Consider the following 19,952-nt stretch of genomic DNA (forward strand, 5'->3'; position numbering starts at 1 on the left):
CTCGCGAGAACTCTCAGCTGGGCGGTTGGCGAAGGCGTTGGGAGGAGGCGCTGCGGCGGGGAGGGCGCGTGTCCCTCAGAGGTGGGGGTGGAGGCGGAGCTGTGGCCCTGGTGGTTTGGAGCCGTGAGAGCGGTGAGTGTGGGGCCTGCCCGCCTGGCGTCTTCTCCCCAGATTCCCCGGGGAGGCAGGGGTGCTCCCCAGACTCCCCCGGAGGCCGACCCGCCAGCCTCATTCTTGAGTGCAGAGCCCGAAACCCCCCAAGCCCCAAATACGCGGGAACCCTCCACAGCGCTCCCTGCTGCGCTCCAAAATGACACCCCAGCCCCCCTGTACGTAACACACATATTCTAGTATGACTTGCACCCCACTATCGAATGTCAGGGGCCACCACACCCCGGTGTTGGCCCTCCATCCTCACAGGACCTCACTCCCGTCCTCTGCCTGTCCGGGTCCCCCTGCTCTGGGGCATGCATCCAGGGCTTCCCAGGGAGGAGAAAGTGCCCTCCGCGTCAAAGACACCAAAGCAAGCACAGGAAGTAAGAGATACTTCTCTGGACCCCCAAACAGAGAAGCTAAGAGCCTGAAGCCCAGGGGAGCGAAGGGAGAGGGGGAAGCTGGCTCCCCGCTGAACAGGGAGCTGGAGGTGGGGCTCCATCCTGGGACTCCAGGATCATGACCTGAGCAGAAGGCAGACCCTTAACAGACTGAGCCCCCACGTGTCCCTAACCAGAGCAAAATCAACAAAATTTTATTTTGACTGTTGCAAGTACTTGAAAGGCAGGGCTCTGGAGGCACATGTGGGTCTCGGCCTGCTGAGTCCAGAACGTCCAGAACGTCAGCACATGACTGGGGTACTTAAAAACAAGATGTGTTTCTCACAGTAGGACACTCTGAGTAACTTCCTGAGGCTGGGAAGTCTCAAAGCTTCATACAGGTCCCGTGTGTGGTGAGAGCCTGATTTCTGATTCACAGACAGGCCTCTTCTCACTGTGTCCTTCACAGGGTGGAGGGAGCAAGGGAGCTCCCTGGGGCCTGTGTCTTAAGGGCATTAATGGCATTCATCAGGGCTCCATCCTCATGACCTAATGGGGCTAGGATTTCAACATACAAACCTGGGGAGGCAAGGAGGACACGGACGTTCAGGTTACAGCAATGTCTCAAGGTAAATGTTTGATTTCACCGAACTTGTTTCATCATCTAAAAGAAACTGGACACTACTTGTACCCATTTCTGAGGTGATTAGAATATTTCAACTGACGGAACACAGTAACGGTCCGATAAATACAGGAAAGGAACATGGAAGTTAAGTGCTGACGGAAGCTCACATGTCTTAGTTTTCGTCTGCCAAAGCAAGAATTGCACTGAACTAAGTTAAACAGGCAAGGAAGACTCCATGCAAGGAGGTCAGTCTGAGCTCAGTTCTGCTGAAACAAAGGGTGGGAGGGTGTGTGAGGGCTGAGTGAGACAATGGGAGTGCCCTGGAGGACTGTAGAGGGGAGGTGGACCTGTAGAACACATTGAGTAACTTGCTGAAGTTTGTTCCTGTGGTTCTGCAATCAGGCCATGTGTGCTTGCTGGTTGTTGCCTGTTAGAAGCTAGCTCCTGCCCTCCCACAGAGACTGGGAATAGGGGTGCTATCTTCCTTGAGGATTACATTATTTCAAAGGATGGCTCCCAGGTCCTTGCTAAAGACAGTTTGGAATTACAAAAGAGGAAAGAGGCTTGGAAAAAGAGCTACTTATGTTTTAAACAGAGAAAGGAAGTGTAATTACAGGTTTTCTAAAGCAGATGCCCAGAGAAAAGGGTGATCAGGACCTAGAGCCAGGGGGAGCCTGTCTAAACATTAGTCCAGCTCAGGAACATTCAGGCCATCTTGATCACGTCATTTTATGCAAAGTAGGCAGAAGATTTAAAAGGAAAGATACCTCTGTTTTGGCAGAATTAAGAAAGCTGCTGTGTTTCATTCAGAACAGCTTGGTGCTTTTCAGAACAGGAAGTGTAGTGACTGTAAATCTCATCTGTAAGCAGTGTAATGGCTTCATTTTCAGTAACCCTGTTTAATTGTTTTTTAGAGCCCACACATCAATAGGTTGCCTAAATTTTTTAGACCCCTAGGTTCATGGCTATCCTACTACCTCCCCCTTTCTTTCCCACCCTAGTGTTGCATCCAGGTTTGCGGGGACAGGAGCGGGAGTGCATCTAGTATTCAGGGCCAGTATATCATGAGTGAACCCGTTCCTTGTCTGGCTCTGTGGAGTCGGACTTCTTCAGCTGGAAAATTCTCCCAGATCTGTCTTGGAGATGGTAAAGGAGGTGGGATGACAGGATATAATGAAGCCTTTTCCTCTTTGTGCATCATTTCAATTCATTTGTGTTACCTAGAAAGGACAAATGATAAGAACTAGACTTTGTCCTTTTAGGCTCAGGTATTTCTCTCTCTCTCCTTTGAGACAAAAAGAAAAAAAAAAGTTGAATGGGGGATACTAAGATTGTACTTAGGTGCAAACTTATAGTTAGTATTTCAAAATATTACCCACTATGAGAGCAAGAGGAAAAAGGTCTTGGGGCAGTCAGTTCTTCAGGTACTTCTTCACAGATTTCTAACCCCCAACATGTGAAGAAGTAATTGAAAAAATGATACAGGTGCATTGTATAGAATTCAAATCTTATCAACATAACAAATTATAGAATGTGTGAATCTCCTATATTTCACTCTTGAAAGACAAATACTGTCAACACATTGGAGTATATTCTGCCATTTTTCTTACATATTTTTACAAAAAAGTATTTATATTATATAGAATGTTTTTCATCTTTTCCCCTTACGTGATATATTATCCTCCCATGAAAGTACAATTTTTTATCCTCCTCCTTGAAGCAAATGAATAGGATTTCATTGAAGGAATTGCCATTATGTATTCATTGTTTCCATTTTATCTTACTATTTCCAGTGTTCTGAATGATTATCTTTCTTATGAATATTTGTTTTGCTGTGGTTTTGTTCTAGGAACTGCTTCTGTGGGGGGGGGGGGTTCTCTTTAAGACTTTAATCAGCAGAAATCAGTGACATTTCTCTACACTAACAATGAGACTGAAGAAAGAGAAATTAAGGAGTCAATCCCATTTACAATTGCACCCCAAAGCATAAGATACCTAGGAATAAACCTAACTAAGGAAGTAAAGGTCTATACCCTAAAAACTACAGAACACTTCTGAAATAAATTGAGGAAGATACTAAGAGATGGAAAAATATTCCATGCTCATGGATTGGAAGAATTAATATTGTGGAAATGTCAATGTTACCCAGGGAAATTTACACATTTAATGACATCCCTATCAAAATACCATGGACTTTCTTCAGAGAGTTGGAAAAAAATCATCTTAAGATTTGTTTGGGATCAGAAAAGACCCTGAATAGCCAGGGGATATTAAAAAAGAAAACCATAGCTGGGGGCATCACAATGCCAGATTTCAGGTTGTACTACAAAGCTGTGGTCATCAAGACAGTGTGGTACTGGCAGAAAAACAGACACATAGATCAATGGAACAGAATAGAGAATCCGAGGGATCCCTGGGTGGCGCAGCGGTTTGGCGCCTGCCTTTGGCCCAGGGCGCGATCCTGGAGATCCGGGATCGAATCCCACATCAGGCTCCCGGTGCATGGAGCCTGCTTCTCTCTCTGCTCTCTCTCTCGCTCTCTCTCTGTGACTATCATAAATGAATAAAAAATAAAAAATAAAAAATAAAAAAAAATAAAAAAAAAAAGAATAGAGAATCCGGAAGTGGACCCTCAACTCTATGGTCAACTAATATTCGACAAATGAGGGAGGACTATCCACTGGAAGAAAGACAGTCTATTCAATAAATGGTGCTGGGAAAATTGGACATCCACATGCAGAAGAATGAAACTAGACCACTCTCTTTCACCATACACAAAGATAAACTCAAAATGGATGAAAGATCTTAATGTGAGACAAGATTCCATCAAAATCCTAGAGGAGAACACAGGCAACACCCTTTTTGAACTTGGCCACAGTAACTTCTTGCAAGACATCCATGAAGGCAAGAGAAACAAAAGCAAAAATTAACTATTGGGACTTCATCAAGTTAAGAAGCTTTTGCACTGTATTTTTTCAATTAATCAATGTATTATAGTGTTCAGTACTGGTCTTCCACCTCTTTGGTTAAATTTATTCTAAGGTATTTTATTCTATTTGATACAGTTGTAAATGGGATTATTTTCATGATCTCTCTCTTTCTTGTTTATTGTCAATGTATAGAAATGCAACAGATTTTTATATATTTATTTTGTGTCCTGCAGCTTTACTGAATTCATTTATTCTGTTTTAGTGGAGTCTTTAGGGTTTTTTAAATATGTGGCACCATATCATCTGCAAAATGTGACAGTTTTCTTTCTTTCAAATTTAAATTCCTTTGATTTACTTTTCTTGTGTGATTGCTGTGGTTTCCAATGCTATGCTGAATAAAAGTGGGTATAGTGAGTATCCTTGTTTTGTTCCTGATCTTTTAGCTTTTCACAATTAGTATGATATTAGCTGTGGATTAGTCATATATGGCCTTTATTATGTTGAGGTATGTTCCCTCTGTTTTCATTTTGTTGAGATTTTTTTTTTAGCATAAATGATTGTTAAATTTTCTTAGGTGTTTTTCTGCATCTATTGGGGTGATCGTATTTTTTTTATCATATCGTTTTCATCTTTATTTTGTTAATATGTTATATCACATTGATTGATTTGCAGATGTTGAACCATCCTTGCATCCCTAGAATAAATCCCACTTGATCATGGTATTTGATCCTTTTAATGTATTACTGAATTTGGTTTGCTAATATTTTGTTCAGGATTTTTATATCTATGTTTATCTGGGATATTAGCCTTTAATTTTCTCTTTTTTGTGATGTGCTTGTCTGGTTTTGATACAGAGTAATGAAGGTCTTTTTAAATAAGTTTGAAAGTGCTCCTTCTCTTCAGTTCTTTGGAAGAGTTTGAAAAGGATAAGTATTAATTCTTCTTTCATAGTTTGTTAGAATTCACCAGTGAAGCTATTTCTGGAGTTTTGTTTGTTAGGAGGTTTTTTATTACTAATTCAATCTTTTTGTAATAATTGGTCTGTTCAGACTTATCTATTCATAGTTCAGTCTTGGAAGATTGTAAGTTTCTAGGAGCTTACTTTTTCTGGGTTGTTCAGTTTATTGGTATATAATTTTCCATACTGGTTATGATCCTTTGTATTTCTGTGGTATCAGTTGTAAATTTTCTTATTTCATTTATGATTTTATCTGCACCCTCTCTCTTTTTCTTGGTGAGTCTAGCTAAAGGTTTTGTCAATTTTATCCTTTCAAAGAGCTAGCTCTTAGTTTCATTGATCTTTGCAATTGTCTTTTTAGTCTTTCATTTATTTTAATTATAATCCTTATTATCTCCTTTATTGTAATTTTGATCTTTGTTTATTCTTTTTTTGAAGTTTATTTAGTTGTAAAATTAGCATGTTTATTTAAGATATCTCTTATTTCTTGAGATAGGCCTATATTACTATGAACTTCCCTTTAAAACCACTTTTACTTCATATCATAGGTTTTGGTGTATTATAATTGTTTTCATTTGTCCTCTGGGTATTTTTTTTAATTTCTCCTTTGATTTCTTCTCTAAACTAGCTGTTGATGAGTAATATGTTGTTTAATCTCCCTTATTTGTATTTTTCTCATTTCTCTCTCGTAACTGATTTTAGTTTTATACCATGGTGTTAAAAAAGATGCTTGATATGATTTCACTTTTCTTTAATTTATTGAGACTGGTTTTGTAGTTTAACTTGTGATCTATTCTAGAGAGTATTCCATGTGCACCTGAGAAGAATGTGTATTCTGCTGCTTTTGGATGGAATATTATATATATATATATAAAATATTTGATGTAATGTGTTAAGGTGTTTCCTTATGAGTTTTATGTCTGAATGACCTATACATGAGGTGCTAAAATCCATATTGCTGTCATTTTTCTCCTTTAAATCTGTTAATATTTGCTTTATATATTTTGATGCTCTGATGTTGGGTGTATATATATTTATAAATGTTTTCTTTCCTTGATGGATTGACTTTTATCATTATATACTGTCCCTCACTGTCTTTTATTATAGTCTTCATTTTAAAGTCTGGTTTTTTTAATGATTTATTTTTTTAAGTAGACTCCACATCCATTGTGGGGTTTGAACTCATAACCCCAAGATCAAAAGTCATATTCTCTACCAACTGAGCCAGTCAGGTGCCCTTAAAGTCTATTTTGACTAATATAAGGATAGCTACATCGGCTTTCTTTTTATGTCCATTTACATGGAATATCTTTTCCCATCCCTTCACTTTTATTGTCTATCCTTCTTAAGTGAGCCACTTGTAGGCAGTATATAGGCATATATGTCTCTCTCTCTCTTTTTTTTATACAGTCAACCATTCTGTGTCTTTGATTAGAGAATTTAGCCCATTTATTTTAAAGTAATTATTGGTAGGTATGTACTTGTTGCCATTTTGCTAATTGTTTTCTGGTTTCTCTCTGTTCTGTTCTTCTTCTCTTTATCTCTTTTCTGACAGTTCAATGACTTTTTTTTTAGTGTTTAGATTCCTTTTTCATTTTCTTACTCTAAGGTTTTGTTTTGTGGTTACTGGGTCAAAAATGTCATCCTGTGTATAACAATCTATTTTAATTTGTTAGCAACTTAAATTTGAACACATTCCAAAACTACATTTTTTACTCTTTTCCTTTTTTATTTTTGTCACTTTTTATATCTTTTATATTTGTGTCTCTTAACTATTGTAGTTTTCATTAACTTTATACATTTGTCTTTTAACCTTCTTGAATAGCTTTTATAAGTGATCAGTCCACTAACTTTACTATGTATTAGGTGAAACAGCTACTGAAGGAGTGGCTTTATTTATGTAATGATCCTCATCCTCCAACTTTGACCTGGATCTCTCAAATATTTATGATTATCTAAACCACTTGATTTATTCTTGATATGCCTTTGATTAAGGTACACCAAGACCATCCATGATCCAAGAGAAGAAATCTCATTTAGCACCTACTTTGAGGCTGATTGGAAGCCAAGTCTAGGCAGCAGCTTTTAAAGTATACAAATATGTACAGTTCTGTGGGACCACAGTAATAATCTCTGCTGGCCTCCAGACCAGGAGATCAGGAAGTATCATACCCCTGAGCCACAGTTGTAAAAATTGAGATTCCAATGAGTGTATAAGCTTCTTTCTGGTAAATCTCATTGAACTGTGAAAAGGATAAGGGAATGCACAAGAATGGTGTTCTCCCTGCTTATATTCCCCGGGACCACCTATACTTAGCCTCTTAGTGTATGAAACCTGAAGTCTGTCTCTCAGATTGAAATTCCAGATTAAGTAAATAAACCTGTTTTGCAGGACGACTAGGGTTGTGTTTCAGTCTGCTTTCTGTGCAGTGCCCTGGGAATGGTGATCTACGAAGAACTGTCTTTCCATGGAGCTCTGGAACACCAGGGCCCTCTTGGCCACCAGGGTCAGGCAACTGAGGGGTGACTCCTTGTGGATTGCACGCTCCTGCTGACTTTAGCATGGCAGCTGGAGATCATCTAGGGTAGGACATACTTTCTGGTTTCAGAAAGGCAGCAGGAAAATGCGTTGGCTTCATCAGTGCAACTGAAGAGTGCCTTATCTTTGTATGCATGCTGGCTTTAAGTTGGGAGTGGGACAAATACCGTAACTGCGTGTACTCACCAATCCCAGCCAGAGTGAAGGGGAATGTTGCAGCTACCCTGCTTGCAGACTTTAGCTGGGAGAGAGAACTCTGACTGTTTGTGCTTGCCTGCATCACCCATGCAATGGAGGAGTGCTGCATCTGCAGGTACTGTCTGGCCTCAGCAAGTGCTGTGACTGCTCACCCTCCCCCGCCCCAGCAAGGTGGTTGGGGATGCTGTGTCCAAGCTCACCTACCTGTGCTAGCAGGCTATGTGGAGAGTGAGGCAATGGCATCTGCCTGTGCCTCTGTCTCTGGGGTACATCTCAACTCTCCCCTGCCCCTCCAGCTGATGCCCCGTGATATGAAAATGAATCTCTTTCACATTTGGTCTAAGGATTTTTCATACTACTATTCTTTCACTGGGTCTCAGGGCCAGTGAGACCATATGCAAGCACTCCAAGAGGGAACCTGTTTCTTACAGCACTTCAGGACCCCTGGATGTCAGTCCCATTGGTTTTCCAAGCCAGACATTCTGAGAGCTCATATCTCCAATGCAGATCCCAGGGGTCAGGATGCCCAGTGTAGGGTACCAACCCCTTGCTCCTCTGAGAGAAACACCTATCTGGTGATATCCTTCCCTATGTATATTGCCATGCCAGAATGGAGTTTTTTGTGAGTCTTTGTTTCTGATTCTTTACCCCTTTCAATGTGGTCCTTACATCCTTTGTTATGAAAAGCAGTTCATCTAGTTTCTGAGTTTTTTCAGAGAGAAATTACCCATATATAGCTGTAGATTTGGTATGTCTGTGGAAGGGGGTGAATTCAGAATCTTCCTTCACTGCCGTCTTGGGACTACTCTATTCTGACAGTCCATTGACCTCACTTCTTTTATACTAATTCTTCCTTCTTTTTGATTGAGTCTGCTGTTGAAGGTTTCTATTGAATTCTTCAGTTCAGTCATTATGTTCTTCAACTCTGAGATTTTGGGGGTGGGATGTGGGGTAGTAGTTTTTACTTTTTTTTTTTTTTTTTTTTTTTAGTTTTTACTTTTTTATGTAACTTTTTATTTTGTTTGTGTGTTGTTTTCTTAATTTAGTCGTATATGTGTGTTTATTGTAGTTCACTGAATTTAAGAGATTATTTTGAATTCTTTGTCAGACACTTGATAGACCGCCTATTTTTAGTTAGTCATTGGAGTTTTATTTTCCTTTGGTGTTGTTATGTTTCCTTGATTATTCATAATCCTTGTGGCCTTGTATCTGTGTCTGACATTTTAGGAAGTAGGTACTTCTTCCAGTCTTTACAGACCTGCTTTGTCAGGCTAAACCCTTCACCAGTTAGCCAGTCCAGAGTTTCTGGGTGGGTCATCTGGTGGTGTCCACAAATGGGCAGTCCGCAAATGGGGTAGGCTGATCTGGTGTCTAGGTCAGCAGTTGTAAAGGCCTGGTATTTGGGTACATGGGAACCTGCCTGGTACCTAGTTCTATGGGGGCAGGCTTGGCACTTGAATCTTTGGTAACAGACCTGGGACCTGAGTCCATGTGGGTAAAACTAGATCCTGGAGCCATCCAGCACCCTGGACCACTGTGGTGAGCCTAGTGACAGGTCCATGGGGACTGGTCTGGTACTGAAACAGGTCAGAAGCCTGGTTTCACGGAAGCCAGCCTGGAGACTGGAGCCATAGGTACTGGCTGGGCAGTAGGGTGACCTGGAAATCTTGACCATAGGGGTCTGTCTATAACCTCAGAGTGCAACGTGGAGGTTGAGTCTGTGGGGATTGATATGGCCCTGGGGTGGGCCGGGTACCTGGGTCCATGAGAGCTGGTCTGGTGATGGGGTAAACCAGAAGCCCAAATCTCTGGGAACTAGGATGTGATTTAGGTCCACAGAGGCCAGTCTGGTGCCCACCTGGAACCTGGGTTTATAAGGAACTGATTGGAGCCATAGGAGCCACCATGATCATAGAATTGGCCAGCATTGGGGTTATCTAGGAGCCTGGGTTTACAGGATCCCACCAGGTGCGTGGTGCTGTGAAGCTGGCTGGCATCAGGATGGACTAGGAATCTCCTGCTATGGGAGCTGGCTGGTGCTAGAGTAGACCCGGAAGGTAGGTTTCTGGGAGTCCACTGGGAGCCTGGTGCTGTGATAGCCACGTAGGGACAATCATAAGATGGAGATTACAGGGGATCCCTGGGTGGCGCAGCGGTTTGGCGCCTGCCTTTGGCCCGGGGCGCGATCCTGGAGACCCGGGATCGAATCCCACATCAGGCTCCCGGTGCATGGAGCCTGCTTCTCCCTCTGCCTGTGTCTCTGCCTCTCTCTCTCTCTGTGACTATCATAAATAAATAAAAATTAAAAAAAAAAAAAAAAAAGATGGAGATTACATCTTCAGCATATAGGAAGTTTAAAACTTTATATATACATGTAGAAATAAATATATTGTACATAATATGTGGTTTCAGTTATAGTGCTATATATATATTCCATGCAAGGACTTTATGTGCACCTTATCTTAATAATTGTTCAATTTATAAAATTCATATTTTGGTATTATAGATATATTCAGGGAAAAAAGCCATAAAATACTGTGTATTTTAGGGATTTCAAGACATTTTCTTACAGAAAGCCGGAAAAAAAAAAAAAAAAAAAAACCTCAGCCATTCTCTGAACATACCTTATAGTTTTATGCTATCTTGCCTTTCTTCTCATCATTTTCTCTGTTTATTGAAATCTAATTTATTCTTTTGGTTCCTAATTGAGTTCTGCCAGTTCTAATAAACCTACCACGAGCTAATATAATGAATTAGCTTTTCTTTCTGTATTTTTGAGCTGTCTTTACTCACATTTCCCACATTCTGTTGTGTATTTTCAGTATTGTTTTAGGAAGCAGGTGTGACTCTCAGTTCATAAATTATGAATGAAATTGGATATAAAAACACTGTATAGGGGTGCCTGGGTGGCTCAGTTGGTTAAGCGTCTGCCTTTGACTTAGGTCATGACTGAGTCCTGGGATTGAGCCCCATGCTTGCTGAGCAGGCAATCTGCTTCTCCCTCTGCCTCCCCCTTTCCCCACCGCTCATGGTCTCGCTCTGCTCTCTCAAATAAAATAAATAATATCTTTAAAAAATTATGTATTTTCAAGTTTTCTTTATTGTACAATATATAATATATATAAGACTATTTATATGAGCAATATAAAATATATAATAAAAAAGAAATTCCTACTCATCTTTTTACAGTATTAAATAAGAACATCTCTAGGAATTTAGAACCACTTATTGTATTAGCCTCTCCAAACAGTCTGTAAGTATTCTGATATTTGGAATAATCCTTTCCTTGCTTCAGTATACTTCCTATGAATGTATTCCCTTTTTTAAGATTTATGTGTTTATTAGAAATAAAGAGTGAACAAGCAGGAGGAAGGGTGAGGGAGAGGGAGAGAAAGAATCTCAATCTAACTTCCTGGGTCTCCATCTCAAGATCCTGAGATTATGACCTGAATCAAAACCAAGAATTGGATGTTCAATTGACTGAGCCACCCAAGCACCCCCTGTGAATGTATTCTTAATCACTAGGTGCTGGAGTTTTACCTTTTGAACTTCAGCTAAGTGAGATCCTAATGAACATACTCTTCTTGGACTTGATTTTTATGGGTCAGTACTATGTTGGGATATTTATTTATACTGTGTGTAATTGTAGTTCATCCCTGTCATTGATTTTCAGTATTCTATTGTATGAATATACTACAGTTTCCATTCCACTGTTGACTTTTGGGTTGTTTTTAGGTTTTTTATATTATAAATAGTTATATTAAGTGTACTTATGAATATTTTTCTTGTGTGTACATATGTTTTATTTGGATAAATATATCATTATGAAACCATTCTCACCATCATTCTGTGAAAGAATTAGGATTCAGCCCTAATACCCACAGACATATAACTATTTGGAGAAATGGAACCACATCTTACTTATATTTTAAACATATTAGAATCTCATCAGATATTAACTAAACTAATATAAAAATAGAAACTATTATTTTCTTTATTTCAAATATGCTACCAATATTTGAGGATGATTAAGAATGAAATTAGGAGAAAGAAATAATTCTGTTATTTGTTTGATGTTCACATTATTAGATAATATAAAACCTTTCACATACCCCTGGAGTTGAATTGTAGAAGAATGGATTTATTGACATTCAGCCAATTTGCTGTGCTCCTCTGGAAAAACTTTACCTTAAAGGTAGGTGAAGGCATCCATGTAAAATGTTCATAAATAGCTTTGTTTTTCAGTTCAGAGTTGTGGATGTGTCCGTCCATACATACTTTTTGAAAAAATCAATTCCAGAGCTATAGGTAGCTTTTCCTAATGTATAAAACTGACTTAATCAGTAGTATAGTATGACCTATAAGCAAGTTGGGAGGGGAGGAAGTAAAGGTGGGTACAAGATAGTCTAGGAAACACTTGGTTGCTCCAGAGTAAACTTGGCAGAAGTTTAATATCCTAGAGCTATCCATATGCATTGAATGTGTGTTTTTGAATTAACCATCATCTTTTTGTTTCTTTTCTAGAGGAGGCAGGTCTTTACTTTAATATTGGAAATCTTAACAGTACTGGTGTTTCCAGTGATGATTTTGCTATTCCGTAAACTTACTTCTATAAACGTTGTCGGACCTTACAATTATACTTCCCAGCCCATCAATACTTTGCCACCTTTCCTCAAAAATCCTGAAGATTGGGAATTGATTTATGTGCCTTCTAATATTGATGTTGTAAGTGAGATCACGGAGAGTATGAAGAGGAATCTGAACATCAGTGTAAAAGGTTATAAATTAAGGTTTTCTATAAAACTTATTAAATTGGTTTTCAATGGAGTAAATCAGTGTTTTAAAAAAGAATAAAATTAGAGAAATCGCACGTCCCAATTTTAAAACTTGCAATATAACTATAGTTGTGAAGACAGTGGGATATTGGTGGAGGGATAGATTCATAGATCATTGAAACAATACAGGCATACCACAGGGAGATATTGCAGGTTCAGTTTTAGACCACAGCAGTAAAGCAAATATCACAGTAAAACTAGTCAAATGAATTTTTTGGTTTCCCAGTGTGTATAAAAGTTATGTTTATGCTATACTGTAGTCTATTAAGTATGCAGTAGTATTATGTCTATAAAAGCTATGCATGCCTTAATTTAAAAATACTTTATTGCTAAAATTGCTAACCATTATCTGAGCTTTCAGCAATTCATAATCACTGATCACATATCACCATCAAATAATGATATGAAGGTTTGAAATACTGCAAGAATTACCAAAATGTGACATATAGACATGAAATGAGCAAATACGGTTGGAAAAATGGTATGAGTAGATTTGCTTGACTCAGTGTTGCCCCAAACCTTCAAATTTTATAAAACAGTTTCTGCAAAGTGCAATAAAGCAAGTTATACCTGTGGAGAACACAGAGAACTATACAAATATGCCAAAATATTTTTTACAATAGTAGAAAGATAATCTTTTCAACAAATAATGCTAAACACTTGAACATCAGTAGCCAAAACAATGAAATTTCACACCTTAGATTAAAAGAATATATCAAAATGGATCGCAGATCTATAAGTAAAATGATAAAACATTTAGGCAAGAACATAGGAGAAAGTCTTTGTAACTTTGTAGAGTTAGTTGAAGAATTCTTAGGCATCATTCATGAAAGAAAAAATGAAAAATTGGACTTCTGATGTATAATGTTATTAGTGGCTGCTGTTGGGGTTAAAATATGCATGCATAATTTTTCACAACTTAGAATTTTTGCTATTTTATTTTAATGGCAATGTTTACCAGTATATAGGTCCCTTTATAGTTCTCTCTTTAGGTTGTAGTTTTCACATCTATATAAGTTGAAAACTATACCAGAAAGTGCTACAATTTACACACATATTTTAAAGAACTTAAAGCTATTTACCCAGATATTTACCATAGCTCTTGCTTGTAACTTCATTTTTGAAGTTCCAAGTTTCCTCCTTCTGTCATTTTTCCTTCTTTCTGAAGAACTTTAACAATTTTTTAGAGCAGGTCTACTGGCAATGAGTTTTCTTTGTTTCCTTCATCTATGAATGTTTTTAATTCATCTTCATTCTTGAAGACTATTTTCATTTGATATAAAATTTTGAGTTGGTCCTTTCAGCATCTAAAAAGTATTTGCCAGTTTCTCTGACCTCTTTGGTTTTTGCATTTGAATCTGCATTTGAATCCTTGTTTTTTTATAGGTAACATATCACTTCTCTCTGGCTGTTTTCAAGATATTTTCTGTCTTTGTCAAAACTATGATTATGTCCCGAGTGTGGATTTCTTTTGGTTTATTCTGTTAGGGGGTTCTCTGAGCATTTTGAATCTGTAGTTTCTATCTTTCACCAAATTTGGGGAGCTTTTAACAATTATTTCTCAAAGTTGTATTGTCCCAGAAGTTATTGAGGATCTATTCAAATTTTTTTCCCATTTTTTTTCTGTCTCTTGTTCAGTTAGGTAATGTCTATTGATTTATCTTCACTCCTTCCTCTGTTATCTCTATACAGCTACATTCAAATGAGTCAGTTTTTTTTTTTTTTAAGCACCGTTTGAAGTGATCTCTACCTCCTGATTTATCTTATTTTGAGATATCTTTTTGTGGGCTCCTGGCTGGCTCAGTTGGCAGATAGAGCCTGTGACTCTTGACCTCAGGGTTGTGAGTTTAAGCCCCACATTGGTGTGGAGCCTACTAAATAAAAAAAGAAAAGAACTGTTAAACAGCTTGTTGAGATCTAAGCCACATACCACATATTCACTCATTTAAAGCATACGATTCAGTGACTCTTGTATATTCAGAGTTGCATATCCATTACCACAATCAATTTTAGAGCATTTTCATGACCAAAAATAAATCCTATAACTTTTAGCCATGACTCTACAATTTCCCATCCCACCGAGATTAGGAAAACACTAATCTACTTTCTGTCTCTATAGATTTGCATATCATAAACCTTTACTGTCAATGGTTTATATATAAGCCTTTCTCTTTTTTTAAGATTTATTTATTCATGAAAGACAGAGAGAGGCAGAGATACAAGCAGAAGGAGAAGCAGGCTCCCTGCAGGGAACCCAATGCAGGACTTGATCCTAGGACCTCCGGGATCATGCCCTGAGTGGAAGGCAGACACTCAACCACTGAGCCACCCAGGCGCCCCTATATATAAACTCTTCATATAAATTTTATATACCTGGAAGTTGGGATCATTTGTGACTGGCTTTTTTCACTTAGCATGTTTTCAAGTTCATCTATGTTGTAGTTTGTATCAACACTTCATTTCTTTTCATTGTCAAGTAATAGCCCATTATATGAATATACTGTGTTCACCTGGTATATCCTTTATCATTTGGCAGACAGTTGGGCTAAATCCACGTTTTGGCTTACAACTAATACTGTTATGAGCATTCATCTCTAAGGTATATGTAGACATGTGTTTTCACTTCTTTTGAGTATATACCTAAGAGTGGAATGAATATGTCATGTGGTAACTATGTTTAACTTTTTGAGGAACTACCAAAAGTTGTTATCTAAAGTTGTTCTATTTTATATTCTGGTCAGCAATGCATGAAGGTTCCAGTTTTTCCATATTCTCACCAGCACTTGTTATCATCTTTTTTATTATAACTATGAATTGGTATCTCATTGTGATTTTGATTTGCATTTCCCTTATGACTAATGGCTTGTCTTCATATATATTTTATAATTATTATTTAAAACTAGAGTGAAGTTTTTTTTTTTAATTTTTATTTATTTATGATGGTCACACAGAGAGAGAGAGAGAGAGAGAGAGAGAGAGACTGAGAGAGGCAGAGACATAGGCAGAGGGAGAAGCAGGCTCCATGCACCGGGAGCCCGATGTGGGATTCGATCCCGGGTCTCCAGGATTGCGCCCTGGGCCAAAGGCAGGCGCTAAACCGCTGCGCCACCCAGGGATCCCCTAAAGTGAAGTTTTATACTTAACATTGTTTTGAACCCTCAATAACCATTAAGTAGTTGTGATACTTGGAAAACACTGTTTTTAAATTTATAATACTGGGATAAGCTTTTATCCATGTATCTCCCCTTCAGTGGAATATAAATTTTTTCTATTGTAATGAACAATTTATCCTTTTTACAGTTCGAGGGTTTGCTTCAGAAATAGAGTTTGAGAGGTACATTGAATATGACTATGGATCTCATAAAGTACTGGCTGCCATCATTTTTGACTGTAACTTCAAAAGCAGCAGTGACCCTCTGCCACTTCAGGTGAGAACATTTTATTTAGAGTTTTCTAAATACACAGTTTTCTAGTAGTTGTGCTAACAATTTCTAGAATTTTAATGACTTTGCTATTACTAACCCTATTTTATGGATGAAGCAACCAATGTTCCCAAGATCAAACTACTAGTATATGATAGAGCAAGAATGTGAATCCAGATCTGAGTAACTAATTTCTGTGCTACTAATTAACTGTTACACTATGATAAGGAAAGAACTGTACACAGAAGGCCTTAGACTCATGGGAATCTTTGACTACTTAGGCATTGCTTCTAGATCTACAAAGAGTGGTGAAACAAGCTACGGAGCAGATGCATTTTCACTAACAAGGAATCAAGCATGGAAAAAAAGTCCTCTTTCTTCAAATGAAACACAGATATAAGTCCTTTCATAAATCACTAGAAAAAACTCTAAGCTTCAGCCACATTGATTCAGAACTAGGACATCCATAGGTGCTGAAAAAGCATCTGATTATAGCATAGCCCATGGGAAGGAGAAACTGGTGTCTGGTGTCTTTGAACTGGTGTCTGATTAGCAGATCTTGTTAGACATTCTATCCTGGTGGTGATAGAAATAAATAATCACCTATAATATCTACATGGAGGGATCCCTGGGTGGCGCAGCGGTTTGGCGCCTGCCTTTGGCCCAGGGCGCGATCCTGGAGACCCAGGATCGAATCCCACATCGGGCTCCCGGTGCATGGAGCCTGCTTCTCCCTCTGCCTGTGTCTCTGTCTCTCTCTCTCTCTCTCTCTCTCTCTGTGACTATCATAAATAAATAAAATAAAAATTAAAAAAAAATCTACATGGAGCCAAACTCTATGTTTATAATGCAGATGCAGGTTAAGTAAAAGGCAAAATTAATAAAACCACTGATAGGATACTATATATTCTTTCCGTATGTCCCATCCTTCCATGACTCTATGCTTCTGTACCAGCTTCCATTTACTAAATCAGAATTATCCATATGCTGATAATGGATTTAGGCTCAACAGTATGCATTGGCTCAAAGTGTGTTAAGTGCCATTTCAAGTTTTATTCTCATTACTAATTGATTCTGCTTGTTTCCTCAAATATTTGTACTAGATTCCAGCTATTACCTTATGATAAACTGAAATAGGCTCACTGCCTGATGTAATAAAAGATTTCAGTAGGATCCTATCTCCTAGCATAATTGACAAAATGAATAGGGTAAAATGGAAAATTATCTGTCACACAAAGATCCAAGAAAAATCACAATTTTGGGGGGAGTTCTGATTTATTTACAGAATCGTATTACATTATTCAAAGAGATCACAATTTATTTACCATTTCTGCTACTGGGCACTTTACATTTTTTACAGATTTTTTTTTTCTATTTTGCCAGCAAAACAGTGCTACTATGAAGGTTAGGTACTCTGGATGTATGTTTGGACATAAAATATCTGGGGCATGGTCACATCTTAAAATTTATTACATAATGGCAAATTGTTTTCTGAACTGATGACACCAATTCAGACTCCCAGCAACAGTGTCTGAGAGTTCTCGTTATCAAATTTAATATTTTCAGATGTTTATATTCACTAATTCCATGGGTGTGAATTAGCTAATTCCACAGGTGTGAAGTGGTATGTAACTTTGGCTTCAATTTCCAATTCCTTGGTTTCTAATGAGATTAGCATATGTCTGTCCATGTTTAAAGTGATGAATCATTCTTTAGTGAGGTATACATTTGGTCTTTCCCCCCAATTTTCTTTTTTCCCCCCCAACTTTCTATGGAAAAAATTTATTTTTCATATTAATTGACCAATTTCTTTGTATATGCTACATAGGAATCTCTTGTCTTTCATATGTGTTGTATATTTTTCGAGTTTGTGGCTTTTCTTTCAGTTTTTTTGTGATCAGATTTTCTTTTGATGATTAGATTTTTCTATTTTAAAGCAGCCAAGGTTTTAGTTATTTTTCTATGTTTTTTTTAAAAGATTTTATTTTAATTCTAGTTAGTTAACATACAGTGCTATATTACTTTCAGGTGTACAATATAGTGATTCATTAATTCCAGACATTATTCAGTGCTCATCAGGACAAGTGCTTTCTTTAATCTCCTTCACCTATTTCACCCATCCCCCTACTCACCTCCCCTCTGGTAACCATCAGTTTGTTCTCTATAATTAGAAGTCTGTTTCTTAATTTCTATCTCTCTATCTCTCTTTCTCATTTTTTTCCCTTTGCTTGCTTGTTTTGAAAAAAACCACAATATGAATGAGTAAGGACAATCAACTGACACAAACACTGAGATGAATCAAGGTTGGAATTTGATATAACAAAGATTTCAAAGGAGCCACCATAAAAAAAAAAAGTTTCAAAAACAACTAAAAGTTGTCTTGAAAGGAAAAAATAGAAAATCTTAGCAAAGACATAGAAGTTATAAACAAGAATTATAAACTTAAAAATACAATAACATAAAAGCTAGTTGAATGGCTGGATAGTAGAATGGACAGAACAGAGGATATGATACTGAAGAATAGTCAAAAAGGTGCAAGAAGTGTGCTTTGAAAACTACAAAGCACTGTTGAAAGAAATTACAGAAGACTTAAGTAAACGTGAAGACAGCCCAAGTTCATGAGTAGGAAGAGTTAAGATGTAGGAGAATTAGGGCACTCTAAGCTTGTCTTGTCCCTCTAATACAGTTAGATAGTTATCAAATAACTCTGAACACCCAGGAAAGCACTTAGAGATTTGAGAGAACAAAAACTGCAAATCTTTCTTTTTTGTATATTTTTTTATTGGAGTTTGATTTGCCAACATACAGCATAACACCAATGCTCATCCCGTCAGGTGCCCCCCTCAGTGCCTGTCACCCAGTCACCCCATCCCCCCGAAAGACTACAAGTAGAAAAGCCACCACCTTTTGGTACATAGGAGGTATGGAGACTTGAATTCAGGGAGAGAGAGCTGTGGATACGGTGGTACGAAGAAAGTATTACAACCAGTGAAATGCAAAATTGGAGCTTTTAGAAGTCTGCTACTAGGGGGGACGTGCCTAGCTTAAAGGTGCTCGGGTGGCAAAGTAGGGTGGAAGGCCAGGTGTGACACCTTGGTCTGAGGATCCCCTGAGTCATAAGAAAGAGTGGCAACTAAGTGCTGCATTGTTTCCAGGCATTAGGAGCATGAAAGCCAGCTGAGAACAGCGAGTCTAGGTGCCAGCTTTCTGTTCTGTGTTGCCATAAACTGTGAACCACTGGACAGTCATGATCCTGCGACCACTTTCCTGGGATAGGCCAGCAGGCAGCAAAAGTGTGGCAAGTTCTCCCCCAAAAGGAACAGTGAAAGTCCACGCCACAGAAGTCCCTAAAATTTGGTTTTGAAACTCAGTCATGCACCTGAGATAAAAAAAAAAAAAAAAGCTCTGACACAGGAAGGGTGAAGGCAGGGATCTGATGGAAACCAGGAAGATAAGAGTGATTGATTGCTCTTCTGTGAGGGTTCACTGAAAATTGGAAAGTGCAAACTTTCAGGTCTGAGGCTAGGAAGTGGGGCTTTGCCGTATTTATCCTACTCATCAGCGCTGAAAAATCTTCAGGGAGCAAAACAGCGCCATCTAGTGGAATCCAGAACTGCGTATACCAAGCCCTGCCTCCTTGTGCCCTGGAGGCACATTTCTTCTAGGGTAGGTCCACCTGAGTGAGCATCCGTGCAACAGGCCCTTACCCCAGAAGACAAGCACAAACAACTAGCTCACACAAAGTTTACTGATCATAGCGGGATGCAAAGCTTCAGCTCTAGGGGAAAATAGTATCTAGCCTCTTTTGTACTTTAATTTTTTTAATTATAGTTATTTCACTTATTTTCTTATTTTTTCAAGTTTTTCTATATATATATATATATATATTTTTTTTTTTTTTTTTTTTTTTTA

The 19,952-nt window shown here is 38.3% G+C and overlaps 1 protein-coding gene across 9 annotated transcripts in view; it reads left to right on the top strand.

Moving 5' to 3' along the window:
- LOC140638547 (phospholipid-transporting ATPase ABCA3-like) overlaps positions 1-19,952 on the top strand; it is a 195,415-nt gene continuing 175,463 nt past the window's right edge. For 5 of the 9 annotated variants that reach the window (XM_072836119.1, XM_072836114.1, XM_072836118.1 and 2 more), the window contains exons 1-5: positions 44-132; positions 10,973-11,036; positions 11,873-11,978; positions 12,308-12,560; positions 15,919-16,046. In XM_072836119.1, coding sequence (XP_072692220.1) covers positions 11,919-11,978; positions 12,308-12,560; positions 15,919-16,046 — 441 coding nt within the window. In that variant the 5' untranslated portion in view covers positions 44-132; positions 10,973-11,036; positions 11,873-11,918. Of the gene's footprint in view, positions 133-10,972; positions 11,037-11,872; positions 11,979-12,307; positions 12,561-15,918; positions 16,047-19,952 lie in introns of all 9 variants that reach the window. The other 4 variants (XR_012035576.1, XR_012035575.1, XM_072836116.1 and 1 more) reach the window with 3 other exon arrangements.

Source organism: Canis lupus, chromosome 8 (genome assembly GCF_048164855.1).
Source record: "Canis lupus baileyi chromosome 8, mCanLup2.hap1, whole genome shotgun sequence".
Classification (NCBI taxonomy): Eukaryota; Metazoa; Chordata; class Mammalia; order Carnivora; family Canidae; genus Canis; species Canis lupus.